The following is a 19,093-nucleotide window of genomic DNA, read 5'->3' as shown; positions in this document are numbered from 1 at the left end:
CCTGAGTTAAGGAAACACAGCTAAAAGTCCAGGGGGGCCAAGATGGTTAGAATTTGCAAGACAGAGTACTAGAGAAAATTCACAGAGAGAAAGTTCTGGAGATCTGCAGAGGGTCCCCCTTGAGTCTTAGCTAAGTACTGATCAGCATATGCATTTGCGGAGCTACCTGAGGCTGGGGAAAGGAATACCCAAAGGAAGCAGAGCAAATAATCCTCGGAGCTCACACAAGGCCAGGAATAGTTTGTGTTCCCACTAACAAGTGAGAAACTCCATAATTCATGAGGCAGCAGATAGAGAACTCAGGAATAAGGAAATATTATCTCTAGACCAAAGGCTGTTCTAGTCCTGCCCAACAAAGCAAACCTCAAAAGTATTCGGCTCACAGTTCAATGGCCAGAACTAGTCCTGTGGCCCCACCCAACCATACAGGGCCAAGAAATTCAATCCCAACCTGTGTGTGGAAGGTGAGGTGCTAGATAGAAATATTTGGCACACGGCATTAGTGACAACCACAGTTGTAAAGAGGCATATGTGACACTTTGTAATGTACCTGTAAGTGGAAACATTATGATAAAAAAGGGGACTATTAATCCCAGTTTTTTAGTCAGCAGGACTACAGATTTTAACAGATTAACCAGTTACCAGTGAGTCAATTCTGACTCATGGTGACCCCATGCGTAGACCCACAGAGTAAAACTGTGTCCCAAAGGATTTTCAATGGCTGATTTTTTGGGAAGTAGATCGCCAGGCCTTTCCTCTAAAGTGCCTCTGGGTGGACTCGAACCTCCAACCTTTAGTTTAGCAGCCGAGCCCCTTACTTCCAAATGACTGTGATATTTCACCTGCTGATAGTCTCTACTGTGCAGAAGAGGGGAGAAGTCTGCCTCCTGGCCGCCTGATATCTGTACTCTAGAGCTGGGTTCAAGGTTAATTTACATTGATTAGGAATCACCTTAAGGCAAGACAAACATGGTTCCGATCTAATGCTGGAAAGAAAAAGAGTCCCCAAAATAAAGAGAACCAGAAGGGTAACTCGTCAAGGTGAGAGCAAACTGGTCACTGGAGTCAACTCCAGGAAGATGGGAAATTAGAAACTCCTGGATTATGGTGACCACAGCTGGGCAATGGTCGCACAAGAGATAGGCAACCTGCATATCCTCAAACACATTCACTTAAGTCTTTATCTCCAAAACACCCATTTATTCCTCTTACTTGCAAAGAAGTAAAACTCATATTAGAATGGTGGGAATACCATTAAAAAGGGAACTACTTCAAGCTTTATGTCCAAACTGGGCTTGTCTTAACATCCAGGAACAGGAAATTGAAGTCCTGTGGCCCATGTGTGGCACAAGAAGAATAAGGTAAATTTTGTTTACTGAGGCAAATACTAGATACTGTGATGATGTTATGGACTGAGCTGTATCCCCCCCAAATATCTGTCAACTTGGCTTAGGCCATGGTTCCCAGTATGTGTGACTGTCTACCATTTTTATCTGATGTGATTTTCCTATGTGTTGTAAATCCTATCTCTATGATGTTGATGAGATGAGATCAATGGCAGTTATGTTAATGAGCAGGACTCAATTTACAAGATTAGGTTGTGTTTTAAGTCAATCTCTTTTGAAATATAAAAGAGAGAAGCTAGTGATACGATGTGAGCAGCCAATCAGCTGAAAGAGGAGTTTCCTTGGGGGCTGGCCTACATCCACCAACATCCCAGCAGAACACACCAGAACACAGAAAGTCCAACCTCATGGCGTGTTCTGTGCAATAGTGATACTGATAGGAAGACAGAAGGGCAGGGAGGAATTTTATAGGAGAAAAATCTCTTCTTCCCTAATACCAAGGACCTGTCCCCTTCTAGGGTCACTTGGCTGGTATCCATAGGAACACTGAGGACAATAAATGCTGAGTTCCCCAGTCAGGTCTGAGCATGGCTCTGAGCTAATGTACCAAGTCCATCATCCAAAGCTGAGAGAAAAGCAAGGGGGCTTTGGGGACTTCTTATTGTGCAGGAAAGAAGCCATACACACAGACATGTTGCATTACCAGGTGACAAGGCCGTTTGTGTTCTCTCATTTGGAGGAGGATGGGGTGACTCCCGAGAATTCTCCTATCCCTGCTTTTTATTTCTAGATAATAAAGACAATCAACAAAGCTTCCTAAGGCTCCCTGGTCTCAGTCTGCACCCTGGGGATGTAAGAACGGCCTTGAGGACAGTTTTCAGTTGACACACAATGTCCCAGTACATACATGCACCTGGGATCTGAGGCCTGCTTCAGAGAAGACCATGGGAATTGTACAAATCTTGTATTGCCAGCAAACTAAAGCTGAAAGGGACCTTGAAGGTGACGCAGCTCAAACCTACATTTTTGCAGATGAGGCAACCAGAGCTCAGAGAGAAGCAGCTGACCTAGAGCTAGACTCAAGAACTCTGATAGCAAGTAGGGACTGGGAGCTGGCTCTGGAGTACGAATGCCTGGGTTCAAATTCTGGACTCCACCATTGACTAGCTGTGTAACCACGCGCAAGTCACATAACCACTCGGTGCCTCAGTTTCATCTGTAAAAGGAGGATTTTATTTCCTACCTCACACCATACACAAAAATGTATTACAGACCTAAATGTAAGAGCTAAAAGTATAAAATTCTTAGAAGAAAACACCGGAGTAAATCTTCATTACCTTGAGTTAGGCAATGATTTGTTAGATACAACATCAAAAGCACAATCCATAAAAGAAAAAATTGATTTCACTGGACTTCATCTAACTTTAAAACTTTTTTGTTTCATAAGACACCATGAAAAAAGTGAAAAGAAAATCCACAGACTGAACAAAATATTTGTGAGTCACAATATCTGGTAAAACCAAAACAAAACAAAACCCCATTGCTGTGGAGTCAATTATGACTCACAGCGACTCTATAGCACAGAGTAGAATTGCCCCATAGGGTTTCCAAGGTTATGATCTTTACATGAGCAGACTGCCACATCTTTCTCCCATGGAGTGGCTGGTGGGTTTGAACCCTTCTGGTTAGCAGCTAAGTGCCTAATCACTGCACCACCAGGGTTCCTTTAAATCTGTAAGGGACTTGTATAAAAAGCACTTACCATTCAATAACAAAAAATGATCTAATTAAAAAATGAGCAAAAGATTTGAATAAACGTTACTCCAAAGATGATGTATGAATAGCCAATAGGCATAAGAAAGATGCTCAACATCATTAGTCGTTAGGGAAATGCAAATCAAGACCACAATGAGATACCACTTCAACCCTACTAAAAAAAAGGATGACTGTAAAAACAGCAGTAACAAGTGTTGGCAAAAACGTGGAGAAATTTAGAACCTACAGGTGAGAGCGTAAAATGGTGGAGCCACTTTGGATAACAGTTTGGCAGTTTCCTAAATTTTAAACATAGAATTACCACATTACTCAGCAATTCCATCCCTAGATATATTCTCAAGACAAATGAACACAAATGTGCTCACAAAAACGTATGTAAGAATGTTCACAGCCGCATTACTCATAATAAATTGTCCAAAAGTGGAAACAACCACACGTCCAACTGATGGATAAATAAAATGTGGTGAGCCCATACAGTGGAATAGTGTTCGTCAATAAAAAGGAATAAAGTACTGATACACACTACAACATGAATGAAAAAAGCTAAGTGAAAGAAGCTAGTCACAAAAAGCCACGTATTGTATGATTCCATTTATACGAAATGTCCAGAACAGGTAAATCTATAGACAGAAAGTAGATTAGTGATTGCCTAGGCCTGGGGGTAAGGACAGTTAGGGGTGGGGGAAATGGGGAGCGACTGTTAACAGAAGGTTTCTTTTGAGAATGATGAGAATATTCTAAAATTAGATTACGGTCTTCATTAGAAAACTCTGTAAATACACTAAGTCCATAGTCTTGTCCATTCGAACTTTATGGTATGTAAATTATATTTCGACAAAGATGTTTTAAAAAAGTGGTGTTACAATAGTATCTCTCTCAAAGGGTTGTTTTGGGGATTTACATGAATTAATACATATTATGTTTATAACAATTCCTGTTGTAGACTCAGTATTCAATACGACAAAAACTAACGAACCCACTGCCTGCCGGGCCAGCCTGGGCCCAGCTTGTGGGAGGCGTAACCAACTAAAAAAAAAAAAAAATCCCAGGAAGTCCTATTTCCAGAGTGTGGGAAGTAAGAGTCTGCCTGAGTAAGGAGTGGCTGGGGTGCGTGCTCCATGCTGGCTGTGCTCATACTTGAGCTGTGGCCAAGCCGTGGGCCCCAGCACCTCTTTGGGCCTGGAGGGTGGGGCAAGGGGCTCCCTCTGGGGACATCTGAGCTGGGGCCCAGAAAGGAGGAGTGAAGGAAGGGAGGTGGTGGGAGAGGGACATGGAGAGAGGCCAGCACACACTGTTTGAGGAGAAGCAGTTGGTTCTGGCATGCTTGACAGCTGTCACACGGAAATAGTGCCCAATTATCTGGCGGTGAGGGGCAGGCAGCCAGGGAGGTGAGTTCTGTGGTCCCTCCGTCGCCCGCCCCCATCGCTTCAGAGGAAGAAACAAGCTCACTCCCACGGAGGCAGGTCTCCCTAGTTCTCTTCGGTCTCCCTCGCCTGAGCTCTCAATATTCACGCCCGTAGTCACCATGACTAAGCAGAATGTGAGAGCCTCAGGGCCGCAGGCCTGCGCGCTTTGCACTCCGCCGCCCTTCGCGTGCCGAGGCGACTTCCGGGGCGGGGGAGAGGCACGAAGGGCGCGCCCAGAAAACCCCGGTCTCCATGGAAAATTTTCTTCTCGCAGCCCCGGCTGTTCCCAGGGCAGGGTCCAGAGGGGCATTCCTCCCACCCCTACGCAGAACCCCCGAGTCTCCGCTCACCACCCCCCCGGGAGCTTTCTTGAGTACCACGTACCCTACTCCACCCCCCCCCCACGACCCGCCACGACTGCTGAAGTCAAGGCCCCGCGACTCAGGGCCTGACCACCTGGTCCCGCCCTTTCTGGCAGCCCAGCACGACTGGGCCGGGCCGGGTCGGGCAGGGTATAAAATAGCGGGCGCTCAGGCGGCAACGCCAGCCACGCGTTCCCAGCAGCAGCCTGTGCCGCAGCGCTTGGACTTAGCCCCGCCAGGTCGCCCCGGCAACCAGCAGCTCGGTCAGTCAGCGCTCGGGGACTGGGCCTCCACCGCGCGCCAAGAGCCATGGCTGGTGAGTGCAGGGTCCTGTTGCAGTCAGTCCACGCGCACGGTGCACGGCTTCTGCCAGCCTTGGAGGATGCCAGCGCCAGGCCCTTTTTCGTCTGAAGAAGTGCTCCCTTAAGAGAGGCTGTGTAGGAAAGGAGGCTGAACCTGTAGGAAAGGAGACCTGGCGGCGCAGCAGTTAAGCGCTCGGTCGCGAATCTGGTGGTTTGAGCCCACCGTCTTTCCTGGGCAGAAAGGGGGCAATCATCTTCGGTGAAGATTTACAGCCTTGGAAACTTTATAGGGCGGTCTACTCTGGTCTATATGTAGGCTCACTATCGGGTGGAATCGATTGGAGGGCAGTGGGTTTGATTTTTTTTTGGCACCTGTAGGGTCGCTATGAGTCGGAATCGACTCGACGGCACTGGGTACTGGGTAGGCGCTTGGCCCTGGTTTTTGTTCGTAGATTTAAAGTGGAAAAAGTGAAGGGATTAGGGCCCTGGAATGAGCCCTGACCACACTCCGGGAGAGGGGACGGTTCTGTTTCTACCCCAGAGTCACGGATCCGCCACCACCGCACACGCATAAATCCTGGAAGGGGGTTTAGGAGAGATATGACCTCTGAAGCAAAAATCCCGCCCTAAACATAGGTCGGAAATTGACCTCAAAGGCCAAATCTGGCCCACCGTCACGTCTTGTTTGGTCTCATAGTATTTAAAAACTTTTCCAAGTAAGTTGCTGGTATTTAAAATAAATTTTGGTAATTTCACTTAAAAACGTGCATTCCAAGCTTCTGGGGGGAAATTGGAAGATCTGGCGTTTGGTGGGCTGAAGCTACAGAGGCTGCCCCCTTTGGTTTGATAGAGACCCACCCCCAGGTTGCCTGGCCCAGGAGGTATTCCAGTTGGTGAATCTGATCTGGTATAGGGTCCATTTCTTCTTTAAGGAGGGACTGAGGCTCCCATACATCATCCTGCAGGAAGCTTAGTGGTCCCCACAACGTTATCTGATGCATAAGCATCCTTGCAGTTTCAACACCTGCAAGGGCAGGGAGCTCCGTTTCTGGGAGGGCCTCACTTTCGAGTTTGGATAGCAGTAGGGTTTAGAAAACTATTTCTTCAACTGAGGCAGAACTCTCCTTCCATAATTTCCTTCCCTCTAATCCTAATTCTGACTTTTGGAAACATATACACAGTCTGATCTTGCTAAAATTGGGGGAAGAGATTGCTGTTGCACTTGACAAGTTACAGTTGTTAGAATGTCTGAGAAAAGGGCTGAGCTGGGGATTGCTTGGCCTAGAACAGAAGCATCTGGGAGAGACTGCAGTGAAGGAGGTTTTGACAGCTGATAAGGCTTCCCCAATGCATGCTAGCTGTTCTCTCTGCTTGCTTTGTTGTTCAGCTGCCTTGAGAGGCACCAGCAGCCCCTACTCCAGAAACTATTTCCTGATTCTCCAGTCCTACAGAAGTTTCTCTAAGTGTAACTTAAGGTGTAGAGTTAATGAGGGAGAGTGGGTAGATTTGGAGTTTTTTTTTTTTTTATACCTAGTTTTAGCTCTACCCAGCTAAACAAATCTAGAGGTTAACTGAAACGTTCAGAGCATTTTTTTGCAACACATAGATGTATCTGGCTCTCACGAATACTCCCTTGAAGATTCAAATGAGACCAGAGGGCAGAGGCAGAATGCATGAAACTGATTTGACGGTCCGGCTTTATTACATTTCTTACAGGTTTTCCTTTATTGTTGCTCTTCCTGCCAAAAAGATTGCATGATTACTGCTAAAGATATCTAAGCATACTTTCCAGTAAAATGATGTACTACATGCTACAGTTTTATCTTCTTTTGTCACTAGGTTCTACTCTGTTTGCCATCAATGAAACTATGCAGCTTGACCCAAGTACAGTTTAATTTAGAAGGTTGTTTGGTTTTAGATTGGCCTGTGGTTGAAGATTGAGAATAGTAGGAATGTTGGAGCAATAGATGAGGGCAGAGGTCAGCTCCCAGGAAACTGTTAGGATGCTTGGGCCATCAGAATTTACATTCCACAAGGACAGAGATTTGTGTCTCTTTCGTATACTGATGTAGCCAAGAACGGTGTCTGGCATATAGCAGGTGCTCAGTAAACAGTATGGGATGAATGGCAGAAAGACTAAGTCTGGAGCAAAAGGAGTAAGCCAAGACTAGCATTTCAGTAGGTTAAAGAAGAGTTGAATGATGTAGACATAGAATGGTGGGGGAAGGAAGGCAAGCGGGCACAGAGGAGTGAGGATGAACTGGGAGCATATTTCATAGAGCCTAAGATCGGTTTATATGTCCCTAAGTGGTGCAAACAGTTGGTACTCAACTGATAACCTTAAAGCTGGCAGTCTGAACCCACCCAGCAGTACCATGGAAGAAGAGTCCTGGTGATCTGCTTCCATTAAGAAGATTATAGCCAAGAAAACTCTGTGGAGGAGTTCTGCTCTGTAACATACAGGGTCGCCACAAAGTGAAATTGACTCGATAGCAGGAAAAAGGAAGATCTGACAGCAAACCAGTGCTGGAGAGAGATGCATTAACAAAGATGTGCTGAGCCTCTGTGAGCAGCAGCAGTGCACTCAGCTGTAAAGAAGACAAAGCTATGTTAAATATGGTAGCTTCCAATAGACAGGTCAGTGACATAAAGCAGAAATGAAAAACTAGTGGTACTTTAATAATCCCATTTGTTTTTCAAGACGCAGCTCAAATAGCAGCTCCTTCTGAAGTCATTCCCTAAGCTGTCTGCCGTGAAGCCAGCCATTTCCCTGTGAATTCTGTTCCCTTACCTATTAATTTAATATCATTCCACTCTGGGTAGTTAGCTGGGTATGTGCCTTATCTCCAATCTTAGTGTAAGTTCTCTGAAAATCTAACTTGTCCCAGGTCATGTAGCTGGTCAAATAGTAGGGCAGGGAACCCAGGCCTATTTGGCTCCAAGTCCAGAAAACTCAGGTTTGTCATGAAAAATGATCTCAACTAGTGACACAGGATTATTAAGTTTGAGTAGTAGAATTTCTCCTGATTTACCCTTTACCTCAGGCAAATAAGCTTGAATGTTGTTAATTGTCTGTCCATAGCCTTTCCTCATTTTTCTATTGGGTGGTTTTCAGGAATCTGTTTTGGAGGAGTACCTGAGTGGTGCAAATGGTTAATGCCCTTGCACTGCAGAAGAAAGGCCTGGCAGTCCACTTCCAATAAATCAGCTATTGAAAATATATGGAGCACAGTTCTACTCTGACACAGATGAGGTTACCATGATTTGGAATCAACTCACTAGCAACTTTTTTTTTATTCCAGATATGGCAGTTTCTTGGTTATATTCATTGCAAATATATTCTTCCCGTTTGTCCCTTGCCTTACTTTTTTTGTTTTTAATGTTAATAGGCATGCCTATAGTTAACTCAGATGGTAAGCTTGTTGAAGGCAGGGGACGGGTTTCCTGTCTTTCTAATTTTCTGAAGTGCCTTTATGGTTTTACTACTTAAGAAATACTTACTGAGTAAATCAAGAGAATAAAAAATGACAAAGCAGTAGTCAGCAACCACTAACATGAATAATGTAAAGGAAAGTCACAAAGAAAATGCATGTCACTCCTCTGTCTCTCAAAAGTGTTAAACCCATGAGTTAGTAAGAAAGGGGGCAGGAATTTGTTGAGGCAGCCTCAGGAGTCTCTTTCCGTTTTCCCAGGCCCTCCAAAGCAGATAAATCACTTCCATAGCATTTATAACTTTGTCAAACTCATATTCCACTGAATCTTAGTTTTAAGAGTCCTGTATCCCAGAACAAGGAGCCCTGGTGGTGCAGTGGTTAAAGCACTCGGCTGCTAACCAGAAGGCTGGCAGTTTGAACCCGTTAGCCGTTCTGCTGGAGAAAGATGAGACAGTTTGTTTCTGTAAAGATTTACAGCCTTGGAAAACTTCAGGGGCAGTGCTACTCTGACCTTATTAGAGGGTTGCTGTGAGTTGGAACTGATGATGGCAATGTGGTTTTTTTTCTGATAGCCCAGAACCAAGCTTGGAAATTCCTGACACTGTTTTTTGGTGTGCTGGGCTGAAGTTTTATACTTCACTTAACCCAAGAGGAGGTACCTAAGCCAGGCGTGGTTAAGAACAAAAGAAGAAAGAGAACTAAAGGCTTAAATGTGCCTTTCTAGCTGTTTTACTTCAAGCAGTACAAAAAAGTTGCAGGTGCTTTCTGTCCAAGATCTGCCCATAGTCATCACTGTTAATAGTCAGAGAGATGACATAGTGGGATAAATTATTAGGAGAAACTCCCCTTGCTACCTCTTTCACCCACATTGCTGCATGTTTATTTCTATGTCTATATATTTTAAATTATTCCAGCTCCACCACTTACTGTGTAAACTTGGGCAAGCTGTTTAACTTTTCTGTGCCTCAGTTTTTTCATTCATAATATAGGGATAATAATTGCATCTACCTTACAGGGTTGTGACAACTGAGAATAAATGCAAAGCACTTAGAAAAATCTAGAACACAGTAAGCACTCATTAAATACTATTATAGCAAAAGTAAAGGATGGGGTGGGGCCAAGATGGCAGACTAGGTGGACGCTACCGCGGATCCCTCTTGCAACAAAGACTCGGAAAAACAAGGGAATCGATCACATACATAACAATCTACGAACTCTGAACAACAAGCACAGACTTAGAGACGGAAAACGAACAAATACGGGCAGACAGCGACCGTTTTCAGAACCAGGAGCCAGCGTACCAGGCAGGCGGCCCCATTAACATCCGAATACCCGGAGCCAGAGGGAGAATTCAGATAGGGATCTGACTGCATTTTCTTTTAGCCGACTACCTGGAAAATCTAGTTTCCCAGTGATGGCTCGGAGACAGCAGTCCATATCAAACCACGTAAAGAAACAGACCATGACAGCTTTTCCAACCCCCCAAACAAAAGAATCAAAATCTTTCCCAAATGAAGATACAATCCTGGAATTATCAGATACAGAATATAAAAAACTAATTTACAGAATGCTTAATGATATCACAAATGAAATTAGGATAAATGCAGAAAAAGCCAAGGAACACACTGATAAAACTGTTGAAGAACTCAAAAAGATTATTCAAGAACATAGTGGAAAAATTAACAAGTTGCAAGAATCCATAGAGAGACAGCATGTACAAATCCAAAAGATTAACAATAAAATTACAGAATTTGACAACGCAATAGAAAGTCAGAGGAGCAGACTCGAGCAATTAGAATGTAGACTGGGACTTCTGGAGGACCAGGGAAACAACACCAATATAGCTGAAAAAAAATCAGATAAAAGAATTTAAAAAAATGAAGAAACCCTAAGAATCATGTGGGACTCTATCAAGAAGGATAACTTGCGAGTGATTGGAGTCCCAGAACAGGGAGGGAGGACAGAAAACACAGAGAAAATAGTTGAAGAAATCCTGACACAAAACTTCCCTGACATCATGAAAGACGAAAGGATATCTATCCAAGATGCTTATCGAACCCCATTTAAGATTGATCCAAAAAGAAAAACACCAAGACATATTATCATCAAACTTGCCAAAACCAAAGACAAACAGAAAATTTTAAAAGCAGCCAGGGAGAAAAGAAAGGTTTCCTTCAAGGGAGAATCAATAAGAATAAGTTCAGACTACTCAGCAGAAACCATGCAGGCAAGAAGGGAATGGGACGACGTATACAGAGCACTGAACGAGAAAAACTGCCAACCAAGGATCATATATCCAGCAAAACTCTCTCTGAAATATGAAGGAGAAATTAAGATATTTACAGATAAACACAAGTTTAGAGAATTTGCAAAAACTAAACCAAGACTGCAAGAAATGCTAAAGGAGATTGTTTGGCCGGATGACCAATAATATCAGGTACGAGCACAATACAAGGTCACAAAACAGAACGTCCTGATATCAACGCAACTCAAATAGGGAAAGCACAAAAACAAACAAATTAAGACTAATTCTAAAAAATAAATAAATAAACAAAATAATACACACAACAGGAAATCATGGAAATCAATAGATAAACGATCACAATAATCAAAAAGAGGGACTAAATATAGGAGGCATTGAACTGCCAGATGGAGAGTGATACAAGGCGATATAGAAGGATACAAGTTAGGTTTTTACTTAGAAAAATAGGGGTAAATAAAAAGGTAACCACAAAAAGGAATATCAATTCCATAACTCAAGAAAAAAGCCAAGAAAAACGTAATGACTCAATAAACACAAAGTTAAACATTATGAAAACGAGGATCTCACAAGCTACTAAGAAAAACGTCTCAGCACAAAAAAGCATGTGGAAAAATGAAATGGCCAACAACACACATGAAAAGGCATCAAAATGACAGCACTAAAAACTTACTTATCTATAATTACGCTGAATGTAAATGGACTAAATGCACCAATAAAGAGACAGAGAGTCACGGACTGGATAAAAAAACACGATCCATCTATATGCTGCTTACAAGAGACACACCTTAGACTTAGAGACACAAACAAACGAAAACTCAAAGGATGGAAAAAATATATCAAGCAAACAATAAGCAAAAAAGAAGAGGAGTAGCAATATTAATTTCTGACAAAATAGACTTTAGACTTAAATCCGCCACAAAGGATAAAGAAGGACACTATATAATGATAAAAGGGACAATTGATCAGGAAGACATAACCACATTAAATATTTACGCACCTAATGACAGGGCTGCAAGATACGTAAATCAAATTTTAACAGAATTGAAAAGTGAGATAGACACCTCCACATGTATAGTAGGAGACTTCAACACACCACTTTCGGAGAAGGACAGGACATCCAGTAAGAAGCTCAATAGAGACACGGAAGACCTACTTACAACAATCAACCAACTTGACCTCATTGACTTATACAGACTCTCCACCCAACTGCTGCAAAATATACTTTTTTTCTAGTGCACATGGAACATTCTCTAGAATAGACCACATACTAGGTCATAAAACAAATCTTTCCAGAATCCAAAACATCAAAATATTACAAAGCATCTTCTCAGACCACAAGGCAATGAAGCTAGAAATCAATAACAGAAAAACTTGGGAAAAGAAATCAAATACTTGGAAAATGAACAATACCCTCCTGAAAAAAGACTGGGTTATAGAAGACATCAAGGAGGGAATAAGGAAATTCTTAGAAAGCAACAAGAATGAAAATACTTCCTATCAAAACCTCTGGGACACAGCAAAAGCAGTGCTCAGAGGCCAATTTATATCGATAAATGCACACATACAAAAAGAAGAAAGAGCCAAAATCAGAGAACTGTCCCGACAACTTGAACAAATAGAAAGTGAGCAACAAAAGAACCCATCAGCCACCAGAAGAAAACAAGTAATAAAAATTAGAGCTGAACTAAATGAATTAGAGAACAGAAAAACAATTGAAAGAATTAACAAAGCCAAAAGCTGGTTCTTTGAAAAAATTAACAAAATTGATAAACCATTGGCCAGACTGACTAAAGGAAAACAGGAAAGGAAACAAATAACCCGAATAAGAAACGAGAAGGACCACATCACAACAGAACCAAATGAAATCAAAAGAATCATATCAGATTACTACCTAAAATTGTACTCTAACAAATTTGAAAACCTAGAAGAAATGGATAAATTCTTGGAACAATACTACCTACCTAAACTAACACATTCAGAAGTAGAACAACTAAATAGACCCATAACAAAAAAAGAGATTGAAACGGTAATCAAAAAACTTCCAACAAAAAAAAGTCCTGGCCCAGATGGCTTTACTGCAGAGTTCTACCAAACCTTCAGAGAAGACTTAACACCATTACTATTGAAGGTATTTCAAAGTATAGAAAAAGACGGAATACTACCCAACTCATTCTATGAAGCTACCATCTCCCTGATACCAAAACCAGGTAAAGACATTACAAAAAAAGAAAATTTTAGACCTATATCCCTCATGAACATAGATGCAAAAATCCTCAACAAAATTCTAGCCAATAGAATCCAACAACACATCAAAAAAATAATACACCCTGATCAAGTGAGATTTATACCAGGTATGCAAGGCTGGTTTAATATCAGAAAAACCATTAATGTAATCCATCACATAAATAAAACAAAAGATAAAAACCACATGATCTTATCAATAGATGCAGAAAAGGCATTTGACAAAGTTCAACACCCATTTATGATAAAAACTCTAACCAAAATAGGAATTGAAGGAAAATTCCTCAACATAATAAAGGGCATATATGCAAAGCCCACGGCCAATATCACTCTAAATGGAGAGAACCTGAAAGCATTTCCCTTGAGAACGGGAACCAGACAAGGATGCCCTTTATCACCGCTCTCATTCAACATCGTACTTGAAGTCCTAGCCAGGGCAATTAGGCTAGACAAAGAAATAAAGGGTATCCAGATTGGTAAGGAGGAAGTAAAGCTATCACTATTTGCAGATGACATGATCGTATACATGGAAAACCCAAAGGAATCCTCCAGAAAACTACTGAAACTAATAGAACAGTTTGGAAGAGTCTCAGGATATAAAATAAACATACAAAAATCACTTGGATTCCTCTACATCAACAAAAAGAACACCGAAGAGGAAATAACCAAATCAATACCATTCACAGTAGCCCCCAAGAAGATAAAATACTTAGGAATAAATCTTACCAAGGATGTAAAAGACCTATACAAAGAAAACTATAAAACTCTGCTACAAGAAATTCAAAAGGACATACTTAAGTGGAAAAACATACCCTGCTCATGGATAGGAAGACTTAACATAGTAAAAATGTCTATTCTACCAAAAGCCATTTATACATATAACGCACTTCCAATCCAAATACCAATGTCATACTTTAAGGGGATAGAGAAACAAATCACTAATTTCATATGGAAAGGAAAGAACCCCCGGATAAGCAAAACAATACTGAAAAAGAAGAAGAAAGTGGGAGGCCTCACCCTACCTGATTTCAGAACCTATTATATAGCTACAGTAGTCAAAACAGCCTGGTACTGGTACAACAACAGGCACATAGACCAATGGAACAGAATTGAGAACCCAGATATAAATCCATCCACGTATGAGCAGCTGATATTTGACAAAGGACCAGTGTCAGTCAATTGGGGAAATAATAGTCTTTTTAACAAATGGTGCTGGCATACCTGGATATCCATTTGCAAAAGAATGAAACAGGACCCATACCTCACACCATGCACAAAAACTAACTCCAAGTGGATCAAAGACCTAAACATAAAGACTAAAACGATAAAAATCATGGAAGAAAAAATAGGATCTACCCTAGGAGCCCTAATACAGGGCATAAACAGAATACAAAACATTACCAAAAATGATGAAGAGAAACCAGATAACTGGGAGCTCCTAAAAATCAAACACCTATGCTCATCTAAAGACTTCACCAAAAGAGTAAAAAGACCACCTACAGACTGGGAAAGAATATTCAGCTATGACATCTCAGACCAGCGCCTGATCTCTAAAATCTACATGATTCTGTCAAAACTCAGCCACAAAAAGACAAACAACCCAGTCAAGAAGTGGGCAAAGGATATGAACACACATTTCACTAAGGAAGATATTCAGGCAGCCAACAGATACATGAGAAAATGCTCCCGATCATTAGCCATTAGAGAAATGCAAATTAAAACTACGATGAGATTCCATCTCACACCAACTAGACTGGCATTAATTCAAAAAACACAAAATAATAAATGTTGGAGAGGCTACAGAGAGACTGGAACTCTCATACACTGCTGGTGGGATTGTAAAATGGTACAACCACTTTGGAAATCCATCTGGCGTTATCTTAAACAGCTAGAAATAGAACTACCATACAACCTAGAAATCCCACTCCTCGGAATATACCCTAAAAATACAAGAGCCTTCACACAAACAGATATATGCACACCCATGTTTATTGCAGCTCTGTTTATAATAGCAAAAAGCTGGAAGCAACCAAGATGTCCATCAACGGACGAATGGGTAAATAAATTGTGGTATATTCACACAATGGAATACTACGCATCGATAAAGGACAGTGACGAATCTCTGAAACATTTCATAACATGGAGGAATCTGGAAGGCATTATGCTGAGCGAAATGAGTCAGTTGCAAAAGGACAAATATTGTATAAGACCACTATTATAAGATCTTGAGAAATAGAAAAAACGGAGAAGAACACAGACTTACGTGGTTACAAAGAGGGGAGGGAGGGAGGGAGGGAGAGGGCTTTTTATTGATCAGTCTGTAGATAAGAACTGCTTTGGGTGAAGGGAAAGACAACACTCAATACAAGGAAGGTCAGCCTAATTGGACTGGATTAAAAGTAAAGAGGTTTCCGGGATAAAATGAAAGCTTCAAAGGTCAGCGAAGCAGGGGCTGGGGTCTGGGGAACTTGGTTTGAGGGGACTTCTAAGTCAATGGGCAAAACAATTCTATTATGAAAACACTCTGCATCCCACTTTGAATTGTGGCGCCTGGGGTCCTAAATGCCAACAAGCGGCCATCTAAAATACATTAATTGGTCTCAACCCACCTGGAGCAAAGGCAAAGGAAGAACACCAAGGTCACACGACAACTAAGAACCCAAGAGACAGAAAGGGCCACATGAACCAGAGACCTACATTATCCTGAGACCAGAAGAACTAGTTGGTGCCCGGCCACAATCGATGTCTGTCCTGTCAGGGAGCACAACAGACAACTCCTGAGGGAGCAGGAGACCAATGGGATACAGACCCCAAATTCTCATTAAAAGACCACACCTAATGGTATGATTGCGACTAGAGGAATCCCAGAGACAATGCTCCCCAGAACCTCTGATGGCACAGGACAGGAACCATCCCTGAAGACAAATCATCAGGCATGAAAAGGACTGGTCAGTGGGGGGGAGAGAGATGCTGATGAAGAGTGAGCTAATTAAATCAGGTGGACACGGGGGAAAAAAAAAAAAAGTTTTCCTGTACCAATATGGCATGAGACCATGGTGATAATCGGGACATTTTTAATTGAGATAAAATATTATTAACCAAGGAGGCAAAATGCAAGAGGCCCAGTGGCAGCTCCTATAAATGGTAGGGTGTGAATGACTCTTTATGCTATTATTACTAATCACCCAGGCACAGCAGCACCAAGTTCTTACAGTCAGCAGAACAAGAAAGGTTGCTGAGCATAGGGCAGTGGTTAGGAGCAGAGGTGAAATAAGAGGAAGTGCTACCGTGGAAGTAAAAGTATAGCCCAGTGTCCTTAGACAAGTCATTTAAAATGTATGGACCTCAATTACTTAAAAGCTTAGGCTTAAAATTTACCAGTATCTTTTGCCACTTTAACAGTAAATTAGCCTGGCCAGTGACTCAATAAGACTACTTCTATAAATCTGTGTTAAGTAGGTAATTAGAAATGAAGAAATTATGTGTGAAATAAAATATTTAGTGCTAGCATTATTTATAAAAGAATAAATATTCAAACAGTGGAAATGTGCAACAGCAGAATGATTCAATTATAATAAATTCCTCTTATTTCATCATAATGAAAAAAAAAAAAAGTAAAGGATGTCTGTTCTCACAATTTTATTAACACAGAAGAGGACCTATACCCCCTTGCCACCCCTTATAATGTAATCAAATATTTCTCCCTCATAACAACATACTGTGTATGTATATAGATATATATACACACACCAAACCAAACCTGTCATGTCACCGTCAAGTCAATTCTGATTCATAGCGACCCTATAGGACAGAGTAGACCTGCCCTATAGAATTTCCAAGGAGCGCCTGGTAGATCTGAACTGCTGACCTTTTGGTTAGCAGCTGTAACATTAACTACTACGCCACCAGGGTTTCCGTATGTATATATAAAGAGAGAGAGATTTTTTCCATTTTTAAATAAAAATGGATTCGCATTCACTTGTTTATCAGTTAACAATATATTGTGGATATCTTTCTGGGTCACTATATATATTTACCATTCTTGTTAACAGCATAATATTCTGTAGTATGGATGTAATTTTATTCAAATGCTCCCCGTTAACAATCAGGTCATGCCTAATTTTTGCCAATAAAGAGCATGCATCCTTGCCAATATATCTTTATGTCCTGATGCTTTTAGTCTGTAGAAAAGATTACCCAAGGTTGAAGTGGTATAGCAAAAATACATGTGCCTTTAAAATTTTAACAGATTCAGCCTGGTTACTTTCCCAGAAGTTTGAAGCAATTCATAATCCCACCAGCAATGTGCCAGTTTTCTTGTTATCTAAATAGCCTGCAGTGTTACTGATCATAAAATTCGTGACTAATCTGATGGGTAAATGATATTTCTATTTGCTTTTCTTGAGAGGCCAGGCAGAGCATTTGTTTATTGTCATTTACATTTCTTCCTCAGTGAATTGTGTTTATATCCTGGACCCATTTTTCTACTGCATTGCCTGTCTTTTCTAATGATTTTAGGCATTCTTTTATTCTTTGAGAGATTTTAACTCTGTGGATAAGAATTACAGGTATCTTCTCCTAGTTAACTGTCCTCCAACTTTATTATGGTGCTGTAAGTGAAAGTTTATAGTTCAAGTTAGTTTCTCATACAAAAATTTATACATTTTATAATGTGACCATAGGTGCTCTCCCTGTAACATGACAGCACACTCATCCTTTCCACCCTGGATTTTCCGTGTCCATTCAGGCAGCTCCTGTCCCTTTCTGCCTTTTCATCTAGCCTCTGGACAGGAGCTGCCCATTTAATCTCATGGATCTATTTGAGCTAAGAAGTGTGCTCTTCACAAGTATCATTTTATGTCTTATAGTCCAGTTAACCTTTGTCTGAAGAGTTAGCTTTGGGAGTGGTTTCAGTTTTGGGCTAACACAGAGCCTGAGGGCCGTGCTTTCCGGGGTCCCTCCAGTCTCAGTCAAACCATTAAGTCTAGTCTTTCTACTAGAATTTGAGTTCTGCACCCTACTTTTCTCCTGTTCCATGAGGGACTCTCTGTTGTGTTCCCTGTCAGGGAGGCCTTTGACTGTTTATATGGTGCTGTTAACAAAAATTCTTGTGTTTATGTGGCTTTATCTGTCAGGCTTTTCCTTCATTACTTCAGAATCTCTCATCTTTCTTAAAAGGTCTTCTCCACCCTGAGGTTTACAAATTCTCCCTTGACTCCTCTACTATTTAAATAGTTTCATTTCTAAAAATGTAGATATTTTATCTACCTGGAAATTATTGGCGTTTATGTGGTGTGTTAGTGGGATAATTAAAGACAAAAACTTTTTTATTGAATAGACACACAGAAAAGTGCGCAAGTTCTAAAGTGTAGCACTCAATGAAATGGCACAAACTGAAGCAGCACCCAATGTAATCAGCACCCAGATGAAGAAATAGAACATTGTCAGCACCTCCAAAAGGCCCTTTTTGTGTCCTTCTAGTCACTATCCCTGAGAGAGCAGAGTGCCTTTGCATAGGAGGGAGGCTTCCTGGAGGAGTGGTGGGCCTCCAGGCACTTAGCAGTGGAGCTAGGCTTGCCAAGTCATAGAGCAAGAGGGCTGAGTGCTTTCTGGCTGAAGTTTACTGGTGGAATGGGGTGCCTCCAGGCACCTATTGGTGGAGCTAAAGAGCTTTGGAACACTTGCCCCAGCAGGGCAGACGTGGGGCAGCAAAGCCCAAGGGGCCAAGAGGCCAAGGAACCAGGAAGCAGAAGCTGAAGAGACAACGCAGGAAGCAGCAGAGCTGCCTCAGTCTCAAAGGTCAGGGCCGTGACCTCTGGGGTCTGAAAGGCTGGAGCCACAGCCTCCCAGGTTTCAAAGAGTCAGATCTTCACCAACTCGGTTGTGGAGTGCAGGGCTGCCATTCAAGAGTGCCAGCAGGATATGGCTGGATTCGCTGCCCAAAGCTGAGGGGGCAGGGCTGC

At 41.8% G+C, this 19,093-nt stretch overlaps 1 protein-coding gene across 2 annotated transcripts in view; it reads left to right on the top strand.

The window, feature by feature from the left end:
• Positions 1–4,994: 4,994 nt before the first annotated feature.
• Positions 4,995–19,093, top strand: part of NQO1 (NAD(P)H quinone dehydrogenase 1) — a 27,389-nt gene continuing 13,290 nt past the window's right edge. Inside the window, exon 1 of one of the 2 annotated variants that reach the window (XM_049864849.1) lies at positions 4,995–5,206. In XM_049864849.1, coding sequence (XP_049720806.1) covers positions 5,200–5,206 — 7 coding nt within the window. In that variant the 5' untranslated portion in view covers positions 4,995–5,199. The remainder of the gene's footprint in view (positions 5,207–19,093) is intronic. The other variant, XM_049864848.1, reaches the window with a different exon arrangement.

Source organism: Elephas maximus, chromosome 21 (genome assembly GCF_024166365.1).
Source record: "Elephas maximus indicus isolate mEleMax1 chromosome 21, mEleMax1 primary haplotype, whole genome shotgun sequence".
NCBI lineage: Eukaryota > Metazoa > Chordata > Mammalia > Proboscidea > Elephantidae > Elephas > Elephas maximus.
The sequence above is the reverse complement of the archived record's forward strand: the minus strand, read 5'-3'. Positions and strand labels throughout refer to the sequence as shown.